This window comes from Phallusia mammillata, chromosome 3, assembly GCF_965637545.1.
Source record: "Phallusia mammillata chromosome 3, kaPhaMamm4.hap1.1, whole genome shotgun sequence".
Lineage (NCBI taxonomy): Eukaryota > Metazoa > Chordata > Ascidiacea > Phlebobranchia > Ascidiidae > Phallusia > Phallusia mammillata.
This window is the reverse complement of record NC_137254.1, coordinates 17109414-17129149: the sequence shown is the minus strand read 5'-3', so window position 1 is coordinate 17129149 and position 19736 is coordinate 17109414. Positions and strand designations below refer to the sequence as shown.

The 19736-nt window shown below is 40.4% G+C and overlaps 5 protein-coding genes and 1 long non-coding RNA gene across 7 annotated transcripts; all 6 read right to left on the bottom strand.

The window, feature by feature from the left end:
- Positions 1–483: 483 nt before the first annotated feature.
- LOC145217544 (uncharacterized) lies at positions 484–2518 on the bottom strand. Of its 2 annotated transcripts, XR_013857428.1 has the most exons (4): positions 2267–2518; positions 1430–1485; positions 1216–1287; positions 484–1005 (listed from the first exon to the last, which is right to left on the bottom strand). It is a non-coding gene; the product is annotated as an uncharacterized LOC145217544 (long non-coding RNA). The 2 variants fall into 2 exon arrangements; XR_013857429.1 differs by lacking the exon at positions 2267–2518 and having other exon boundaries at positions 1430–1568.
- Positions 2519–3658: 1140 nt separating this feature from the next.
- Positions 3659–5185, bottom strand: LOC145219739 (uncharacterized). The gene is made up of 2 exons (XM_080087059.1): positions 3964–5185; positions 3659–3795 (listed from the first exon to the last, which is right to left on the bottom strand). The coding sequence occupies exon 1, from the start codon at positions 5183–5185 to the stop codon at positions 4442–4444; it is 744 nt and encodes a 247-aa protein (XP_079943185.1). The 3' UTR covers positions 3659–3795; positions 3964–4441.
- Positions 5185–6679, bottom strand: LOC145219737 (uncharacterized). The gene is made up of 2 exons (XM_080087058.1): positions 6352–6679; positions 5185–6104 (listed from the first exon to the last, which is right to left on the bottom strand). The coding sequence occupies exons 1-2, from the start codon at positions 6473–6475 to the stop codon at positions 5185–5187; spliced, it is 1044 nt and encodes a 347-aa protein (XP_079943184.1). The 5' UTR covers positions 6476–6679.
- LOC145219736 (uncharacterized) lies at positions 6651–8336 on the bottom strand. The gene has a single exon (XM_080087057.1). The coding sequence runs from the start codon at positions 8334–8336 to the stop codon at positions 6651–6653; it is 1686 nt and encodes a 561-aa protein (XP_079943183.1).
- Positions 8337–9468: 1132 nt separating this feature from the next.
- Positions 9469–10842, bottom strand: LOC145219735 (uncharacterized). The gene is made up of 2 exons (XM_080087056.1): positions 10469–10842; positions 9469–10300 (listed from the first exon to the last, which is right to left on the bottom strand). The coding sequence occupies exon 2, from the start codon at positions 10096–10098 to the stop codon at positions 9469–9471; it is 630 nt and encodes a 209-aa protein (XP_079943182.1). The 5' UTR covers positions 10099–10300; positions 10469–10842.
- Positions 10843–14341: 3499 nt separating this feature from the next.
- On the bottom strand, positions 14342–15344 carry LOC145219734 (uncharacterized). The gene is made up of 4 exons (XM_080087055.1): positions 15183–15344; positions 14926–15106; positions 14620–14835; positions 14342–14560 (listed from the first exon to the last, which is right to left on the bottom strand). The coding sequence occupies exons 1-4, from the start codon at positions 15342–15344 to the stop codon at positions 14385–14387; spliced, it is 735 nt and encodes a 244-aa protein (XP_079943181.1). The 3' UTR covers positions 14342–14384.
- Positions 15345–19736: the final 4392 nt, after the last annotated feature.

Here is a 19736-nt window from a genome sequence, read left to right as displayed (position 1 = left end):
ACAAATTAAAGAGGTATACCACCGTCCTTAATCTCCCAAGCTCCTGGGCTTGTCAGGACCGAGTCCTGGGAACTCCACACACGTGTCTTGCACTTCAGTTCGTTTGTTTATTACTTCAATGCAAATAATTGAACAGTAAGCCAAAGAGTTAACTGCGGTAGGACTAAAACTGCTATGAGCCATTACATCAGCGGTACGTTTTATAAATTCATAACACGTGACATTAAACTGTACAACTATGCTTCTGCCGTTGGCGCTTGCACATTTTCTCACACACTAAACAGCGCCAAATTTACCGCACAATACCAAAACATGCGATTAAAGCGGGTAAACACCAGATAGCAAGGTCGAACAATCTCCTACTTTAACTGTAACAGGGAATATTATCAACTCGAGCATTTTAGCAAGTAAAACCAGCTAATTTGGTAAATAACTATTGCAAGGTTTGCACAAATTATGACGTAATCACTACATTCTCAGTTACACTTGAGTTGGCACCGATAATTCGACTTTAGTTAGCAGTTCTTGCGAATCATAAAACATTGCGTACAATCCAAATACTACGAAATCGCGTTTTGAAAGACGTTGATCTAAAAACAAAAGACCATTCACCTAGAGATGCTGACTGGACAAATGCGCTTTACTACATATCCGAATATAAAAGAGATGAGGGTTCCGAGTGTTTATGGCGTTTGTGGATATTTGTGTGACCAAGTTCTTGTTGCTTATTTCAAATGTTCCTTTGACTTATATACCGTGTTATATCATAAAATGACGTAACAGTCATAATAACCAAAAAAAATAGATCAAACATCGACTGTTATTGTTTAAGTTTGTGCCTATTTACACTATGCTAACGGTCAGTAGGCGATTGCTCGCTTCATTCTTCGAATCATGAGCGCCCAAAATCAGCTGTAATCCGACAGATAAAATAAAACAAAACCTACGCAAGTTTGAGCGCTCTCGCTACGTACTTGCCGTTGTATTGTACTCTGTGTGGTCCGTCTAAAAATACAAACAAAAACAAATGCGCTGCAAGGATCGGAATCTAAAATATCTAAAACATAGATTCCAAGCGACAGTATGTTAGAGTTTGAATTGGATTGACAAGAATTAAAAAGCACATGCTTGATTAAACAACTAACTTTGGCAGATTATAATTAAAGAGTGAGGTATCTCATAGAAAAATTGTTATACATTCAACATATTACTAACCTTTGCAAACGATGGTACTTCCGGACAGAGGCGCAATAAACGAATCTCATTTTGTGTACAAAGGTATGTTTTCTGAAACAAAAGAGCAGTAAGAATCAACACTTGGTAGCAAATTGTTACGATTAAAAAACGATAATCAAGATAGTATTTTCGTGAGGTTTAAAATAAGTCTTATTAGCGTGTCACCATTGATATATTTTTTGCAATTGTTTACCTTTTTTGCATTTGTGTGCCTGGTATGTTGTCGAGTACTGCTTCACCTTCGGGCATCTAGGATAAACAATTGCACGTTCATATCGACAATATATTGCATCAAACGACGATTGTCATTTGTTTTGCCTTGTAATATTCTAAAGTTCTCAAGGCTCCGTCTGCAGATAATATGTTCATTTTACCTGTCACAACCAGTGTCCCCCACTACATGCAGAATTGCATGATCTGTACTTTTTAAATATAGTCTCAAATGTATTCTTGTTTTGACTAATACCAGGTAAATGTTTACCCCAAATGCCCTTTGTTTACTTGCGTGAAAATTTACAACTCCTTATTCGCGGTCTCAGTGTAGTTGTCCGTTCTAGGCGTTATCTAACAGCTTTCTCGTTTGTAATATTTTCGGACATATAGAACGTGTTTGCAATGTTTATGAACCGAATAGAAAAATCCTGACCTGTCCCATTTGCGCTTAGCGGCCTAGTCAAGTGTCAATAAACTTTTGGGTTGCCTTAGGTCCCCTTTCCTTAATTAGGACATTGGCAAATTGAAAATTAAAACATATCCGTAAAACACAATAATAGTTATTTCAAATATGCATGCTAACCTGAAGATTCTATCCAGCGTTTTTTCACTTTGTATTTAGAATAAACTGTTTTGTTCACGTGACTCCAATTGTTAGTTCGCTTTATGGTACACATTAAACGGCTTGTGCTTAATAGAAAAATAGACTTGTAGCCTGTAAATTTTTAAAGCAACAAACTTTTACTATTAATTGTAGCATGCCAGAGGATAATATGTGTAGCAGCACGCTAGAAGTATAAATTAGTAAACAACTAACTTTTGAAATTTAGCCAGTTTGTCTTGCACATACCGCCCTTCTCCGGTTAAAATTTAGATTCAATTGAATACTGACTGGTCCGATTGTCTACAAAACATACGGTAAACTGGGTAAAATAACGCTGATATAAAACTAACTTAAATCAATAGAACTGGATGTACACGTTGCGGTGAATTAATTCTTGCTGGAGTTGCTGTGTTATTGATGCATTATGTTATTTGGTACCCTTAACACAACAAAAAGTTTACAACCCTAAATCTCTAACTATCAGTGCTTTTGTTTTGCTCAGAAATCGTAAATACGTTTAGATTTTTAAACGATTTAAGTTGACCTGGGCAGAAACGCATATGGCTGCAGACAAAATATTTAAACGTATTTACAGATTTGTGTTGGTTTTGTGTTGATTTGTGAACTTTTTACAAAATAACGTAACGAAAAAAAGAGACCTTTTAGTTACTATACTGATGATCTTTTCGGTTTTAGAGTAAACGTTTTTAGATTAACAAAGCTTCATTCCTTTTGCCTGTGGTTGCTGCAATAACAATCATAGTACCCCAGGCCTGTTAAAGGCGTAATGCCGAATCAGCCGGTCACCAAGCATTTCAGACACACGACAGGAGTCTTTCCAGGACTCGCGGTCTACCCACCGAGCTACACAGACTCCTTGGAGAGCCGCCGAAAGTTGAACACATGTCTGCTTCGTAGTAGGGGTCGCTGCACATGTCTGCTTCGTAGTAGGGGATCGCCGGATCGACCAGTAACCAAGTAAGTCATAGTCATAGGCGAATAGCTGTGATCACCCCTGAAGCATCGATGCAGATCGGCGGCATATTTGTATATTAGTGTGCCATGGTTACTGGTCTGCATCGATCCTTCAGAGCTAACCCCAGCCATTCATCTATGTCTTAATTGCAACTAACGTCATGAGAAACGATGTTAGTATTTAAACAGTAAAAAAAATTTAAACTAGAACACTTAAAGTGCAATTGTTTTGACATTTTTTTATCAAATGCATCGGACGAAATTTACCGTAGACATCAGCAGTGCCGGATTAAGGGCCTGCTGTCCTGTAGGCACATAAGTGGCTCGAAAATCAGGGTTGCCAACTAAAAAAATAGAATGATCAGTGTTGCCAAATCATAGCCACAAAGATCGTGTGGCCTGGATTTTTGGGGTGCCTACTTTGCCTAATGGTTAATCCAGCACTGGACATCAGTAAGCATTGTGGTTTCTTCCCACACCGACCAAACTTGTGACCAGCACGTTCAAACATTGAAGGACAAGTGCAGTTGGGACCATGGTATGGTATTTGCACACCGAAAGATTTTTGGGTTCTGTGAGCAAAATTGCAACACAGTGCTGTACAGGCAGTGCAGTCCAATGTGTAGCGGCCGTAATTTATTCAAAAATCTGTGCAGCCTGGATCTGCACCGACCGCCGCACTAGGGGGTTTCCTAATTTGTCTTGAACGCAACACTGTCTGCCTGATGGTACAAATTTCTCCTTGGTTGCACAACAGCATTGGTTCTCTGTTAAACGAACAGAAACGTGTCACAATCGGCAACAATACACACATTCAATATGGCCGATAAACTTACACAAGAATATGTTACATTAAGAAAGTCAACACCTCTTAACTCATACACAAATATTATCACGACATTTAACTAACACAATTTACACATTCAATTACGTACCAACTTGTTAGGAGTCCAGGACTGAATTACAGGCACTTTGACGAACTAAGACGTTTCAGCATTTTAATAACTTTAGCTTTCATGTTTTTATAGCTGCACATAATACACTATATTGTTAGCACATAAATATCTACAAAAAACTACATTAGATCCACCACAACTGCAACTACTAAAAAGCCTGCTCATAGCACAGAAAGAAACTGTAAAACGTGGTCAGCACAAGATTGCGACACTAATGACATCACACGCATTGTTACGTTTGGAGATTTCTAACCAATCATGGCAAGCGCCTTGTTACGTCATGTCAGATTACTGACGTGAACTAGAAACAGGGAAAGAAAGCACATACAAGTAATTTCTCGCTGTAACATTCCCGGCCCCGATGTGCGAATCCGTTCGTCACATCCAATAAAACACAACACCACAGCGAGCACATAACAAAACACATTCACTATGTACAATCAAATACTACGCGACGCTAGTTTTCGCCCGCCTTGCGAATCAGGCACAATTTAGCAATTGGCCTTTTCAAAGTCCCATTTTTGGTTTTGACCAGTACGGTGCGTACCGATCCATCCTCTGCAGGGTAGGTATCCACGACTCTCCCCGTCAGCCATCTGCCTCGCGGGACGGAGTTGTCCGTGAGAAGAACAAGATCATCATGCGCCAGATTGCGCTCTGGAACAGTCCATTTTTGCCGAACTTGTAAAGTCGGCAGGTACTCGTTGACCCATCTAGACCAGAATTGGTTGGCTAGGTATTGCACCTGGCGCCAACGACGTCTAACGTAGTTGTCCTTCTTATCGAAAACCCCTGGCGGCAGTGTATCACAATGCCCCAGCAACACCAGATGATTTGGCGTTAAAGGTTCGTCACTTTCTGTATCCATAGTAACTGGAGTGAGTGGTCGAGAATTAAGTATCGCTTCCACTTCAACCATAAAGGTGGTGAGAGTTTCATCATTTGGCGTTTGTTCACACATGAGAGCACTCAGTATTTTCCGCACAGACCGAATGAGCCGCTCCCAAACTCCACCCATGTGACTTGCAGTAGGCGGATTGAAAGCCCATTCAATGTCACGCTGCCTGAGACAATCATAAATCTGCGCTTGATTCCAAGCCTTTAACGAGTCGCGCAAAACGCGATTAGCTCCAATAAAGTTGGTCCTGTTGTCGCTGAAGATCTTCTTCGGTTTTCCTCGGCGACCAATGAACCTCGCCATCATCTGTTGTTCGTGGTGGAGTTTGCCATCATCTGTTTACCGATGGGTGCATTGCGTCGACGACAAAATATGCATTGTCCCAACACACGCCTTACTGCAACTCCACCACGAACAACCCAGTACTTTTGTCGTAGCGATGTCCATGTAAGACCCATGCCAGAATGCTGAACGGTATTGTGATGATCCTCGATAATCAGATTTGTCACGTGGTGTTTGTTGGGCAGAATCACCGGATGCTTCAAGTCATATGCCACCGGTGCACGATGCAAGCGACCTCCAACACGTAAAACACCATCAACCAAAATGGGATTCAGCCTCTGCAAAGTCCTTCCAGATTTCCTCGATACACGCTTGTTCACAGCATACTTATGATCGCGCTGTGAAAGTGCACGAATTTCTTCAGTAAACTCCTGCTGCTGAACGTACTTGATCACTGCAAGCTCTGCCTTTTGCAGTTCCGCAACACTTATCGGATCGGTAACTTGCAACTTCTTTTTCGTTCGAATAAACTCGACAAACCGTAGCAGCCATGCCACAGCCTTCTTCAGTCTTTTCCATGACGAGTATCGATTGATCAACCGATTTATGCAGTCGAATTTCGGAGAAACAAGATGAACTGTGACTTCCTTTCGCTCTTTGAGCACAAACTCCTCGGGTAGAACGTCTGGAATCAAAGGACTCGTAGGCCATTGATCCTCTGGCTTGCACAAAAACGATGGTCCAGCAAACCATCTCTCGCATTTCACCAACGCAGCAACTCTCAAACCCCGCGACGCGTCGTCAGTCGGATTGAGCGCTGTTGGAACATGTTTCCACTGCGAAGCATCAGACCCTTCATCTATCTTCGTCAGCCGATTTGCCACAAAGACAGGAAAACGCTTAGTCGTGTTGTTGATGCATCGCAGTACAGACGTAGAATCTGTCCAGAAAGTTGATTTTTCAATCTTCAGGTCCAACTCCTTTTTGAGAACCTGGTCCATTTTTACAGCAAGTGTAGCTGCTGTCAGCTCAAGTCGCGGAATAGAAACGACTTTCAGTGGGGCTAGTCTAGCTTTAGCCAATAAAAGGGTGCAGCACACACGTCTATTTACATCTTCAACCCTAAGGTATGACACGGTTCCGTAACCGTGCGACGATGCATCGGCAAAATGGTGCAACTCGCATACCTTGATTCTTCCCAATTGGCTTGCCTTCAAACATCTGGGTATTTGAACAGAGGAAAGTTCCGGCAACTCGGAAATCCAACGGCGCCACGCTGTGGCAATATCTTCTGGTACTTCCTCGTCCCATCCAACACCCTGTCTGCACAACTCTTGCAGCAACTTTCGCGCCTGCAAGACAACTGGAGCAACAAATCCCAAAGGATCAAAAAGAGAACTCACTACAGACAATATGCCTCGTCTGGTGATCGGCTTTTCCTTTACCTTGACATCAAATTGAAACGTATCGGTACGATAATTCCAGCTCACCCCAAGAACACGTTCCACTTGACCGGTGTCAATTTCAAAGAGAATAAAGACTTCGCTGAGTCGCTCTTAGGTACGTCATCTAAGACTCTTTCGTCGTTGCTTAACCACTTCCTCAAGTGAAAACCTCCACGCCGTAAAAGCGCGCGGATCTCCTGCACCAACTGCTTGGCTTCCTGTAAAGTAGCGACAGACTTTAAACAGTCGTCCACGTAAAAATTGCGTCGCACTGTAGCAACGGTCTCTTCTGAAAATGCATGACAATTGTCGTCTGCGGTACGCCGCAAACTAAAACTTGCACAACACGGAGACGACGTCGCTCCAAACAAATGGACCAGCATTTGGAAATCTACTGGCTCCCTCAACATGTCTCCGTCTGGCCACCACACGAATCGCAGACAGTCAATATCCCTAGGATCCACTCTCACTTGGTGGAACATTGCCTCGACGTCTGCAACAATGGCAATAGCCTCTTGCCGGAATCGTAAAAGAACGCCAACCAGGCTATTCATTAGATCGGGACCTTGCAACAGCTGCTTGTTCAAGGACGTGTCCCGAAATTTTGCTGCGCAGTCAAACACTACTCTGACCTTCCCTGGCTTCTGCGGGTGCAGAACCGGGTGATGTGGCAAATACCAAATTGACCTCTTCTCTTCCTTTCGATCATCCGCTTTGAGACGCTGCGCGTATCCATTCTTCAGATAGCCGTTAATCGTCTCCTTGTACTTCTGACACAAGTGACTGTCGTTATTCAAACGACGCTTTAGGTAGCTCAGCCTTTGCACAGCCTGTGTGCGGTTGTTTGGCAGATTGGGCGATCCTGCACGCCACGGCAATCGCAAACAGTAATGGTTATCTTCTAGTTTCACAGAGTCGTTCATTAGTTTCATCGCGTATTTGTCCTCCTTTGACATACCGACACTGGAACCTAGACTGGAATCTTTAAACTCAGTTTCCCACATCTTCTTTACTTGTTGATGCAACAACTCATTAGACAAGTTAACATGATTCACCTGGACGTGTTGTACACTGCATCTACCAGAGCGAGACGAAGCAGTACCGAACAGAGACCAACCGAGAACTGTCTTAACCGCGCTCGGCTCTCCACGTCGCCCTCTCCTCTCATCCTCGATCCAAAATGCTTCAGGCACATCCAGTCCGATCAGCAGTAGCACTTCATCGTTTAATGGCGTCGTGAATTTAATGTCACGGAGATGCAACCATTTTTTCTCGCACCTATTTGGAACAACAGGTAAATTATCCACCATAATCACATGTGGCAAGTCAACAACTCCTGCGCCATCTAGCGGCCTCGCAGATAGACTAACGACAGAACCGTTGTCGTTCTGTGTTTTCCCATTAATTGTCGAAAGCGTAAATTCAATCCTGTCACCTGTCAGGTTAAGCATATCTAGCAGTCGTCTCGAGCCCATCGTCGAGTTTGAACCGGAATCCAGAAAGGCGTAGGTTTCAACCTCCTTTCCGTTTTTGCCACTGACCCTTACTGGGACAATATTCATATACACGTTTTTGCCAACCTGAGGTACGGACGACTTGGCTGCACACGAAGTTGAGGTTACCACGGTCTTTGATGGACTTCCATTCCTTGCTGGACTTGGCCTTTGCTCTCTTCGCTGTGAAAGGTTGTCCGACTCTGGTTCAGGTAAATCATGAGGTAATAGCATGTGATGTTTACGTCGACATCCTTCTAGTGAACACGAACTCTGCAATGAACAATTCCTAGCGATGTGACCTTTAGCAAAACAGTTGTCACAGAGCCTAGCTCTTCGCACTATCCGCAGTCGCCGAGCTGCTTTCCTTTGAACACTTTACATTGCGCTAAAGCGTGAGGCACATTACAAATTGGACACTCGTCACCTGACGGCTTGCTTGTAGATGCTTGCCTTCCGTCGTAACCTGTTGACACGGAAGCAGCATGTGACGAGGCTCTGATCATCCTTGGCGGTGGCCTGACCGGTTTCGGTGGTCCGCTGTCCTTCTTAGACGTCATCATTCTTCCAAACAGAGTCTTGGCTATCAGAGCTTCATTCTGTACGAACTCCACCAAATGCGAAAACTGCGGTTCGCTTCCACGCAGCTCGATCTCGCCAGCATGTCGTTTCCACCTGTGTTGCATGTTTAGTGGCAAACGTCTAGCAATACTTAGGAGATGTTCAAAGTTATTTATATCGGCAAAATAACCCAAATGAGACAAAGTGACATGACATTCATCCAAGTGACGTGCAAGCTCCTGCAGCCCTTCGCTGTCATCAGCTTTTAAATACGGACCCTGGGTCAGACGTTGAACATAGGACCTGGCTATAATAAACGGACGACCATAATGGTCATGCAAAACTTTGCGAGCCTTGCGGTAGCCATCATCGTCCATGCATGAACAAAACAATTTCATTTATTCGGCTTCACCAGAACAATACTGAATAAGATAGTTTAGTTTGGACTTGTCACTCTGCACACGGCTAGCAATGCATTCATCAAACGTTGTCATAAAACGCGTGTAATGTAACGGGTTGCCATCAAAATGCAGCAACTCGGGCTTGGGCAAATCGAGGCCATCTTTCAATAGTGAAGCAACGTGCATTAAATCACTGACCTGTGGTTTGTGCTCACCACTAACCATATTCGGTGCGTCACCACTAGACACATCTAATGCACTGTCGACCGGTAACGGTTCTTGCGTAGCTGGCGTTTCCAAAGCAGTCTTCGATTTCAATTCTTGCCGCAACGGTGATTTCGGCGTTTCCTTCACATGTTCCTCGATTCGACAAGGTACCGATGTCGTAGAAACGTCATCCAGATTCAGCACGTCGCGCATTCCATTGAACGACCGACGCTCCCAGATATCAGCCTCGACCGCTGCAGCTTGTACGTCTCCTCACGCCTGCGACGTTCTGCCTCTTCTAATTCGGCACGCCTGCGACGTTCTGCTTCTTCGACTTGCAACTTCGCTCGTTGTTTTTCCTGGAGCTGTTTTTTCTTCAGTACAGCCAGTTCTTTCTTTACGACAGCTTCGGTGCGTTTCGTACTTGAACGGGCACTGGCAATCGATGATCGCACAGTAGCTGGCCTTGACGCATGCGAATTGTGACTTCGCTTAGACTTCACGGTAACATTATCGTCGTGATTCTCTTCAATGCCAGACAGCCACTCGTCGATACGATTTTCGAACTCTTCTTTGCCCTTGCGTAAGCTGCTAAGCTCCTCCTTAGCCTTAGACTTGGCATTATTACGTTTCAAAGCACTGACGTAATCAAAGTGGTTTTCGACGTACTCTTGGAAAGTTAAAGAGACTTGCTCCTGCTTCTCCTTCAGCACTTTAACATTCTGGTTGCTGACCATCAATTCTTCCGCTTCTAGGTAGAGAGAATTGAGTTTGTCCACAATAGCTTTCAGCGTTGCCTTTGTCACAACCATGTTGTAATTATTCATGAAACGTCTTCAATCAAACTTCAGGTCGTCGTATGTCCCAAAGTTGAGAACTTTAATGTAGCGGCCGTAATTTATTCAAAAATCTGTGCAGCCTGGATCTGCACCGACCGCCGCACTAGGGGGTTTCCTAATTTGCCTTGAACGCAACACTGTCTGCCTGATGGTACAAATTTCTCCTTGGTTGCACAACAGCATTGGTTCTCTGTTAAACGAACAGAAACGTGTCACAATCGGCAACAATACACACATTCAATATGGCCGATAAACTTACACAAGAATATGTTACATTAAGAAAGTCAACACCTCTTAACTCATACACAAATATTATCACGACATTTAACTAGCACAATTTACACATTCAATTACGTACCAACTTGTTAGGAGTCCAGGACTGAATTACAGGCACTTTGACGAACTAAGACGTTTCAGCATTTTAATAACTTTAGCTTTCATGTTTTTATAGCTGCACATAATACACTATATTGTTAGCACATAAATATCTACAAAAAACTACATTAGATCCACCACAACTGCAACTACTAAAAAGCCTGCTCACAGCACAGAAAGAAACTGTAAAACGTGGTCAGCACAAGATTGCGACACTAATGACATCACACGCATTGTTACGTTTGGAGATTTCTAACCAATCATGGCAAGCGCCTTGTTACGTCAGAGTCATTGAAGTCAGATTACTGACCTGAACTAGAAACAGGGAAAGAAAGCACATACAAGTAATTTCTCGCTGTAACACAATGAATAGAAAATAAAACAAGCCATTAGCCAAATCTATGAGATTTGTTGGATTATCTATCCTCGAAAGCTCGTCATGGATGATACATATGACAAACTTTAGCAATAATAAAACAATAATAATATTTAAATTTTAAAAATAAGCCTTCCATCAGCACTATATACATATAAACAATACATAAAAAACGGTAATCTGAGTTTAGCTGTTCAAGGGAGTCGAACCGCTTGTCATATCGGTTCAGGTTCGGTTCGGGTTCACTTGGTTTTGTTTTTAAGGGTTCGGGTTCGGTTCAGGTTTTTAAAAATGTATATTTTCGGGTTCGGGTTTTGTTCCGGTTTGGGCAAATTATTCGGTCCGAACCGGTTTGCGGTTTTTAAACCGGTTCAAATTTTTATTCGTTTTAATTTAATTCTACCCATCAACTACCTGGCCATATCACACTCCAAAAGAATTTTGCCTGTGCAGTGTTAGATGCTTAATGAACCAGTAAGGTCTACGCACTCAGAAAAGTACGACTCCTTTTTTTCTTTCGGTTACGGTTCAATGCACACTTTACTTTTGCTGCACCACGGCCCAGTTTGACATTCACAGCGAGGAATGGGATGTTTAGCGAAGAAATTGTTTTTTAGCATGTTTTGCAGGCAGGAATAGAGGAGGTTCGTTGGTGTTGTTACAAGTTCATATCGCGAGCGATTTTGACAGTAATTCCTAAATGCAAATGGTGCTAATTTTGTTGTTGATAATGACAGGCAAACTCTTTGTGTTAGGACACAATCTTAATTCGGCATTCGCTTTCTGTATCGATCATAACATTTATACTCTAAAGAGGTAGTAAACGTGGATGTGACAAAAAGAAATAGTTTCGTTTATGTCGAGCTTCATTTTACCGTGTGTGCCAATAATAGCATAAACCGTTTGTGCGTTTATAATTGATGTTCTGTTAGTGTTCAGAAAATGCTCTGTGTTGTAGAGGAGATTTACTAGGTTGCGGTGTTGAGTGTTAATAAACAATATTTTAAACGGATATGCACCAATCTTAATGATTTAGATCTTAAATGCTTTTGTTGATCCCAAGAAAATAAGGTATATGTTCTCCTGCTAACTATGTCTAAATTAAATACATTGACAAATTACTTTTGCTGTCATTCAACAATACTAAATAACGCCAAAAGGCCGGTTTTTCACGACCTGGCTCATTCGTGCGTGAAAGTTTTTTTTATATATATATTGTGGGTTGGATCATGCTTCGTGCCTGTTGCGATTATCGCGAGGTTTGTTTGCTATGCTCGTTCGGCGAAAACTGCGCGTCACGCTTGTTCCGCCAGAATGTCATTGTTTGTTTTTCCGATGACGTGATGGGTGGTATTTTTGGTGAGGAATTTATTTTCCAAGAGAAAAAGCTCAAAAATTGTGGCTTGGCTTGCTAGATTGGACTTTCATTGAGTCAAAAATCATATGTTGTATAAGCAATACCTCTAGATTAGCGGTTCCCAAACTGGGGTCCGCGGTCCTTTAGGGGTCCGTGAGGCAATATTGGGGGGACCGCGAAGCGGTTGAAGTAATTCTATAATCTTATTTGGCGTCAGTTTGTGCCACTAAATAAGTTTAAATTAAAGTAGAATTGAGAATTGACTGTCTCCATTGCTAAACAATGGCCTTTATTTAATGACAACTATCAAAAAATGCAATTGTTCGCGCACAATCGTAATGTTTTTTTTGTCCTGTTTGTGATGTCACATACTGCCTTTGGATGATTGCGCAATTTTGCATAACTGGCTAAAATCCTGCAATCAACTTTCGTTTGTATGAAATCTAAATTTATGCTTAAAGGGATTCTGCAGTCATTCCAACGCAATCTGTTTTTCAGTAGTACTAAATGTATTATTGAATAAATTTAATTTCAATTTGCAACAAATTGTGTGTATCGCGTGTAAATAACCAAAACACATCCGATTGCAAATAAAAAGTCGAAAAATCACCCAAGCGTATAATGACGTAGTAACTATGGAAGCCATTTCGCCTGCAACTCAGCGAGTATGCAAAGTTCTGTCCCGCGATATCCGTGAATACATATACCGTTGTTTTTTCTTTCTTAAATGTTTATGACAACATTAAAGGTTAAAAAAAGAGTTGTTTGCAGTTGCACTTTAATTTTAAAATTACTTTAGTGGTAGCTTAAATGGAGTCATCTGATTCGCAGTCAAGTAACAATTCAAGTGTGTTTCCGGAAGGTATGTCAAACTAGGCCTATATGAAATATGTACCTTATAACTATTTTTATTTTAAAAACGTGTTTAATGCAATATCCAATATTGTACCAAATCATTGTAGATTGTGTGCGCAAATCTTAAAACTGTTTTAAGAATCAGAATGCCATTTGGACCCTTTTTGTGTTGAGCCACTGGCAGACGATATTTTTGAAAATACTACAACAACTGATGATGAGCGATTGTCGAACTGCAATTGGTATGGTCCAAGTGCTTGGTTGTGCACTACACTACTTGTTTATGTTTGATAGCAGTATTCGTTTCAGGTGTTGTTGCAGCAATTGCTGCATCATGTCAACAAATTTGGAGTGTAAGTGTTGCCTGGAGGATCAAATTGTTGAAGAAAAAATTAAAGAACTAACAGACAACTTGCAGGAGCACCACATTAAATGCATACTGGACCACCCAGGATTTGAATCTGTTTGTTTAAATGTTTGGGTCTTAGAGAAGTCGTATAATGGGTATAAACAGCAGTATGGATCACTACTTTTCAACAAATTTTCTCAAAATGCGTGAGTAGTTGATCTTAGTATATCTTTAGAAATGATAGAATTAAATGATTTTTGCAGAAAATACAGGCACACTGCATATAGAAACTATGTCCAATGGTTGCATGGGTGGTGTGGCAAAAAACAACGAAAAGTGCTTCCAGCTTGTGTGGTAAACAAAATTAGAAACACATTTCCAGATGGTCATTATCAGGGCTTTCAGCCACCTTTACGGTAATTTGGTGCAATTTGTTTTTTGTACAAAAATCCGACAAAATAAAAACTTGACCGAGACAAAAACTGGTTTATTTGTACTACAGGCTTTATGTACAATAAGGAAGAGCTTTGTTTAACATTCAAGTGAGGCTGTATCTGCTTTTGTGGTATTTAATAGCTTCATTTTTTGAAATCCGTTCACTCTTTGAACTTAAAGGTGGAGGACAGGATTCCTTTTCAAAAACCACCTTTCTTTCAATTATGTTCAGGGTGAATTGCTGTAGAGTTTTAATGTATTCTATAAAATAAACAAACAATTTAGTGCATATTTACTATTAATTAAAATGTATACCTTGACCCACCATATGTAGGTTCTTCTTTTACTTTTCATAGAGTATGGTTGCCATCTTTGTATTTTGGATATGCAATATTATATAATAACTTTCCATTCTGGCCACATTTTTGTTTCAAACAGCAGTTTTCATTATAATGTAGTATAGCCAGCTGAAACCTAATATAATAAGCAGAAGGTTTGTGTTTGCAGCGTGTACAATATGTTGGTAGTTACCTTGCCAATTGTGAGAAATAGTGAAAGTGCAGCAATTTTGGGGAAAAATGATTTAAAACAGAATGAAATGTTTCATTTCCTGAAGTATTGCTGGTTGGTGACAACTGTTTTATGTCACGGATGGTGTTGGCATTGTACAATATAGTGCAAAGCATTTCATATGGTTTGGAGTCTGCATATAGCAAAAATATTGTTACTATGATTACCAATGCATGTGAATATGCTACTAACCCTTTTGAAACCATTTCCTTGGCATGAGGTGACCATGCATACATTCAGGATATAAACTATTATCATGAACATGAATGTCACAAATATGATTTTTCACAGATTGCCAAATAGCTACTGCAACTTCACTGTCACCTTCGCCCCTTGTTGCACAGTAGTATACTTGGCGCAGCAATGATGGCTTCCACATTTCAACAATTTCACATTGTCTCTGTTTGCCTAGTGCAGACAACTTTTTTTCAAGCCTAAATTTTGAAACTGTTGTGACTCATGAAGCACCATGAACAGGTTTTATGTCATACACAATACCTTTATGTACATGCCATGTATCAACTGAATGTTTGATTTTTGGATGATGATCTTTTAAATACTTTCTAATCTGCGGATGCCTGTCAGTGACTATGTCACAAATTTGAAACTCTTCTATATCAGCCAAACACCTTTTCAGACCTTCTAACTCCATAGCATTGCTGTTTTTTACTTCATTTGACTACAAAATCATAGTTATTTCCAATATCTATTTAAAAGTTATTTCCAATATCTATTGACAAAAAGAGAAATCTCACCTGAACCAATTCACCACATACAATTTGTTTGGTTTGGGTATCCATTAAAGTATAAACCCCATACTTGGCACTGTGACCAGGACTATCTGCCCTTCCATCTCCAGAGACTGTGATTGGTTGCTTATTCTTCATTTGCTGTAGTATTTCAGAATTACTTCTCATGTATACATTTTTTATTGCTGGAATAAGGTAACTTTTTTGGTGTCGCATAAAAGTGGAATAGGAAATACATTGTATTCCAGTGTGCATATACATTCTAATAGCTTTGCTAAACTTTGAATCTTTTCTCTTATATTAGCCTGTGACGACTTTGAACAAACCCCAGAACTAACTGAAAGCCTCGGTGGGATAAATACTCCTCTTCATTATCTGAGCTCTACACATATTTTATTATTTAAAATATGTCACTCATTTTTAGCAAGGTTTAAGTCCGTTACTTACTGAACTTGCCTCTTTTTCACAGGCTGAAATTTGAACACTCCTTTTCTCAATGGATGTTCGAGGTCGTTTTTTTGGTGATGGCAAGTCGTGTTTTCTTTTAAAAAACTTTGTTGGTACTGCAGTGCCCAACAATTTACTTTTTATGTTGTATTTCATTTCCTTTTGCACGGAGTTGACTGACACAAAACAACATTCTTCAAAGTGATCCGAGCATAAAACACAAGCACGAAATCGAGAATTGCCTAGTGCGGGAGGCCCTCTCCAATCCTGGCGTGTTCTTCGCACTGCATCTACCCACTGCTTATATCTTACAGGTTCTTTGCCTTTATTAGGAAAAGTATGGAAAGACCTTTTCGGAAAAGTTCCATACACTGAGTTGCTACACCCATACGCCACACACGAATAACCAGTCTTTTTTTGAATTGATTTCTTCAACTTTGAATTCATTCCGCTTTTTAATATAGTAAACACTGTCGTACGCCACGGCAAATGAAACTAAACTCAATCTGTACACTTGTCATCTGCTTAAAATTGTAAACAAAAACGCGCGTCTTTTTACCATGGTTACTACGTCATCGCACGCTTCAATGATTTAGCAAGTGTTTTGGGGTTTCGCAGGTTTGCTTGCGTTTAATATATTATTTTTGGAAAATCCAAAACGCTTTGGATGAAGTTACTTTAAAAATTTAAACATATAATATATTCACTATCTAAAAATAGTTTTTCTATAATCTGTGCAATAATCCCTTTAAGGACCGCGAGCCCTCGAAATAATGACAAAGGGACCGTTTTGAAAAAAATATGAAAAAGTTTGGGAACCACTGCTCTAGATACTCGTGAAGCTAGTGTAGCACGCACCTGCCTCGATGGCGACTTGTTAAAGGCGGCTACAGTGTAAACTATGATGTTCATTGCAAATTGTTTGGTAAGTCTGATCTTTGCATCTCAATAACAGCTGACTGATTAACAGCCACACATATGTCTCTTCTTTCTTTGTATTCTTGAGTAAACGTTTCAAAGGCGAACGATGAAATCAGATTCCACATCCCCAAAGGGAGAAAAATAGAAGAAATAGACTAATAGAAGACTTAAAAATAGCCTCCTAGAAGACTAAAAATAGTCTAAGAATAGACTCAGAATAGACCCAGAATTACCCGGCCGACCAAGTCGAAAATAAGCTATATATATAGTAGAGCAAAATATTGGCTATTGCGTGAAACCTTTTTTCCTTTAAGTTATAGAATTCATTTTATGGCAAAGGTGCAATTTATAAAGTCATAGCGCCCTCGAACCGAGCTGCTATGCTTCTTCTCAAGTACGAGCGGCTGTGTTCTACTTTAAACTTGAAACGGAAACGACAATATAAACAAGAGGAAGTATGCGTAATGATAAACGAACACCTTTTGTTTGTGCAGAACATTCTAGAATAACCAAATGACTCAAAATATCTTATGACTTGCATGAGAACGGAAATACCAACACTTACATCCAGTTATAAAGAGGTTAAACACTTCCGCTACATGCTGTGCAACATTATTGCAAACAACATGCTAACGTTAAACATAAACTTTGTGCACATTAATATCATGACCGCTACACTAGATACCTCTGTTGAATGTAAATTTATCTTATCGGTCGTTTTGACTTATGGAACGAAACCTAAGTTGGTCAAAAAATACTCAAACAACAAAACTAAAAACCCTTATGAATGTAATATGGGTTTGAACAGGACATGTTTCTAACCACAAGTGAATGTCGTCACTAAGCCACACACTTCTGTCCTTTAGGCTGAAATCACTAAGAAGTTTTAAGAACAGCGATTTCTAGCGCCAATTTAACTGGTACCTTGGTAAACAATGAAGTCGCGTCGATAGAGAAAAGTGTTTCATGTTCAAACAAAGGCTGTTGCGCCTTCGACACGTAAGTTCGGTGTTGCCCATCAACGGTTGTTTGAGGCTAAAAGTCGCAAATCAAAATATGGTCTGGAGGACGCGCCAACTTGTTGGACTTTAGAAAGTCCCTAGATCATCGGTGCAAATGCACTTAATTGCTCGGCGTTTTAGTAGCCGCATATAATGTCTTTTACCACCTACCAGGAGTACTAAACTTAAATGTTTTTGCGACTGAACTTAAGTGTTGCGTGGAACAAATCATCCGCTGATATTGATATTGCTTTACTCAATCGTGGGACAAGCCTATGCGCAATTATTGACGGGCGCGCTGCCATTTCACATGATCTTATTTTTGACGTTCATGAGTACCTGTCATTAGTTTCTTAGTCAATTACAGCACCAGCTATGTATTTGTTGCGACTTTTGTGGTTTACCAGGGCCAATCTATTTGACGTTCTTTCAGGCGCCTTTGAAGCGACTACGAATTTCACTTCAAAATCCTAATGAAACGTCGGATTTAGAAAACAGATTAGCTTTCCAAAATTGCCTGAACTATTTTGAGTCAAAAAACTAGTTTTCGTATAAAATCGCTTTATTGAAATCTTAAGGAACCTCTTAAACTTTTATTTTCTCTTGTGTGAGTTTACCCATTTACTTTCCACTCACTTTCCATCTCTATCATTTCCTGAACGTAAACGGAATTTTTGCACTAAAAAAAACTATGGAAAGCTTGCAGTCCTTGTTTTTTACACGACCTGGAACACACTTCAATCGGTAAAATGAAGCTAAATATTTGGTGTCCCCAGTGCTGGATTATTCATTAGGCAAAGTAGGCACGTGCCTACAGGCCAGTCAAAAATCCAGGCCACTATAAAAAATCAGTAGAAATTTAGTGGCATATGACCAAGTTTTTGCATGGTACCCTGTGTTATAGTTGCAACAACGATTTTTCTGACAATGATTTGGCAACACTGATAATTCAAATTTTTTAGTTGGCAACCCTGATTTTCGGGCCACTTATAAAATGTGTCTACAGGCCAGCAGACCCTTAATCCGGCACTGGGTGTCCCTAAACTTCTGAAAAACGTTTCGTGACATAACAATTACTTTTTTCATCCAAGTAATAGTTTAAAAAGAAATAGATACTTGTATAACAATAGACCCGAAGGTTAACTGGTGCACTTTATGTTGCATGCTTAGGGCCGAACCTGGTAAATCGCTCGCACACTTGAAATTGCCTCGGCGTTAACCACATTGTCGGTGTCATGCTTGATTGACGGCTTAAGTACTTTGAACAGACAGCTAACGACTGTATAGTAGTAGTTCACCTGCTAAACAATAAGGCATATCCCAAATAAAAGTCCGCTCACAAGTTCCATACATTAAGTCATTCGTTCTTAACACTTTGTGAAATGTGTACATATATATATATATATATATTGCTTAAACAACATCCGCAAGCACACACAAAACAAAGTGGTGCGAAAAAATTGTATGCATAAAGCATCTATCTGCATAAAAATTCCAAGTATAAGAAATCAAAATTTAACGCAAAAATTAATTCAAAAAAACTTAAATACCAGTATTTACTGATGTGCGTTGTCGATGCACTACAAACGCTGGTCAATGTTTATTGAGGTATTGTTCTATTTCTATGACACATGTGCGACTTTACGCTCTGGTTAGGCCTTCTGCTGTTTGCAAGCGTTTTGGGCCACCAATATAGTGCTCCTTAGTTTGTTTACTTGTTGTCAGTTTGTTCTAGCTGATATTACAGCATGATTGTGGTTAACTTTAATTGGAATATGGTAAATTTTAAAGCTTGTTTCTACAACCCTGGTACGCACCTTACCATAGAAAGTTTGCAAAACCTCCACAGGCGCCGACACGTAAAGGCAAGAGGCGGTGCCTGCATTCGAAATTTCCTTTAATTTAACATAAACCTGATGAACAGAAAAGTATCAAGCTAGTAAAAATAAAGGGGAACAAGCAAGTCAGTGAATCAGTAATCAGGCGAGCTTAACGATATCTGCCATATTTACCTTTCAGACATTTCAGACAAGTAGTACACGCAAAATAAAGGCGTGAAGTTTCAGGTTTAATTGTGCAGTTTTTCAAGTCATAACTTATGTCCATATTTGTTTCCAAGTGAATGTTATTGTAGTCACTTTATTTGCAGATAGCCTGCTGTGGTCGACTGATTACAAGGTGATTTGCTTAG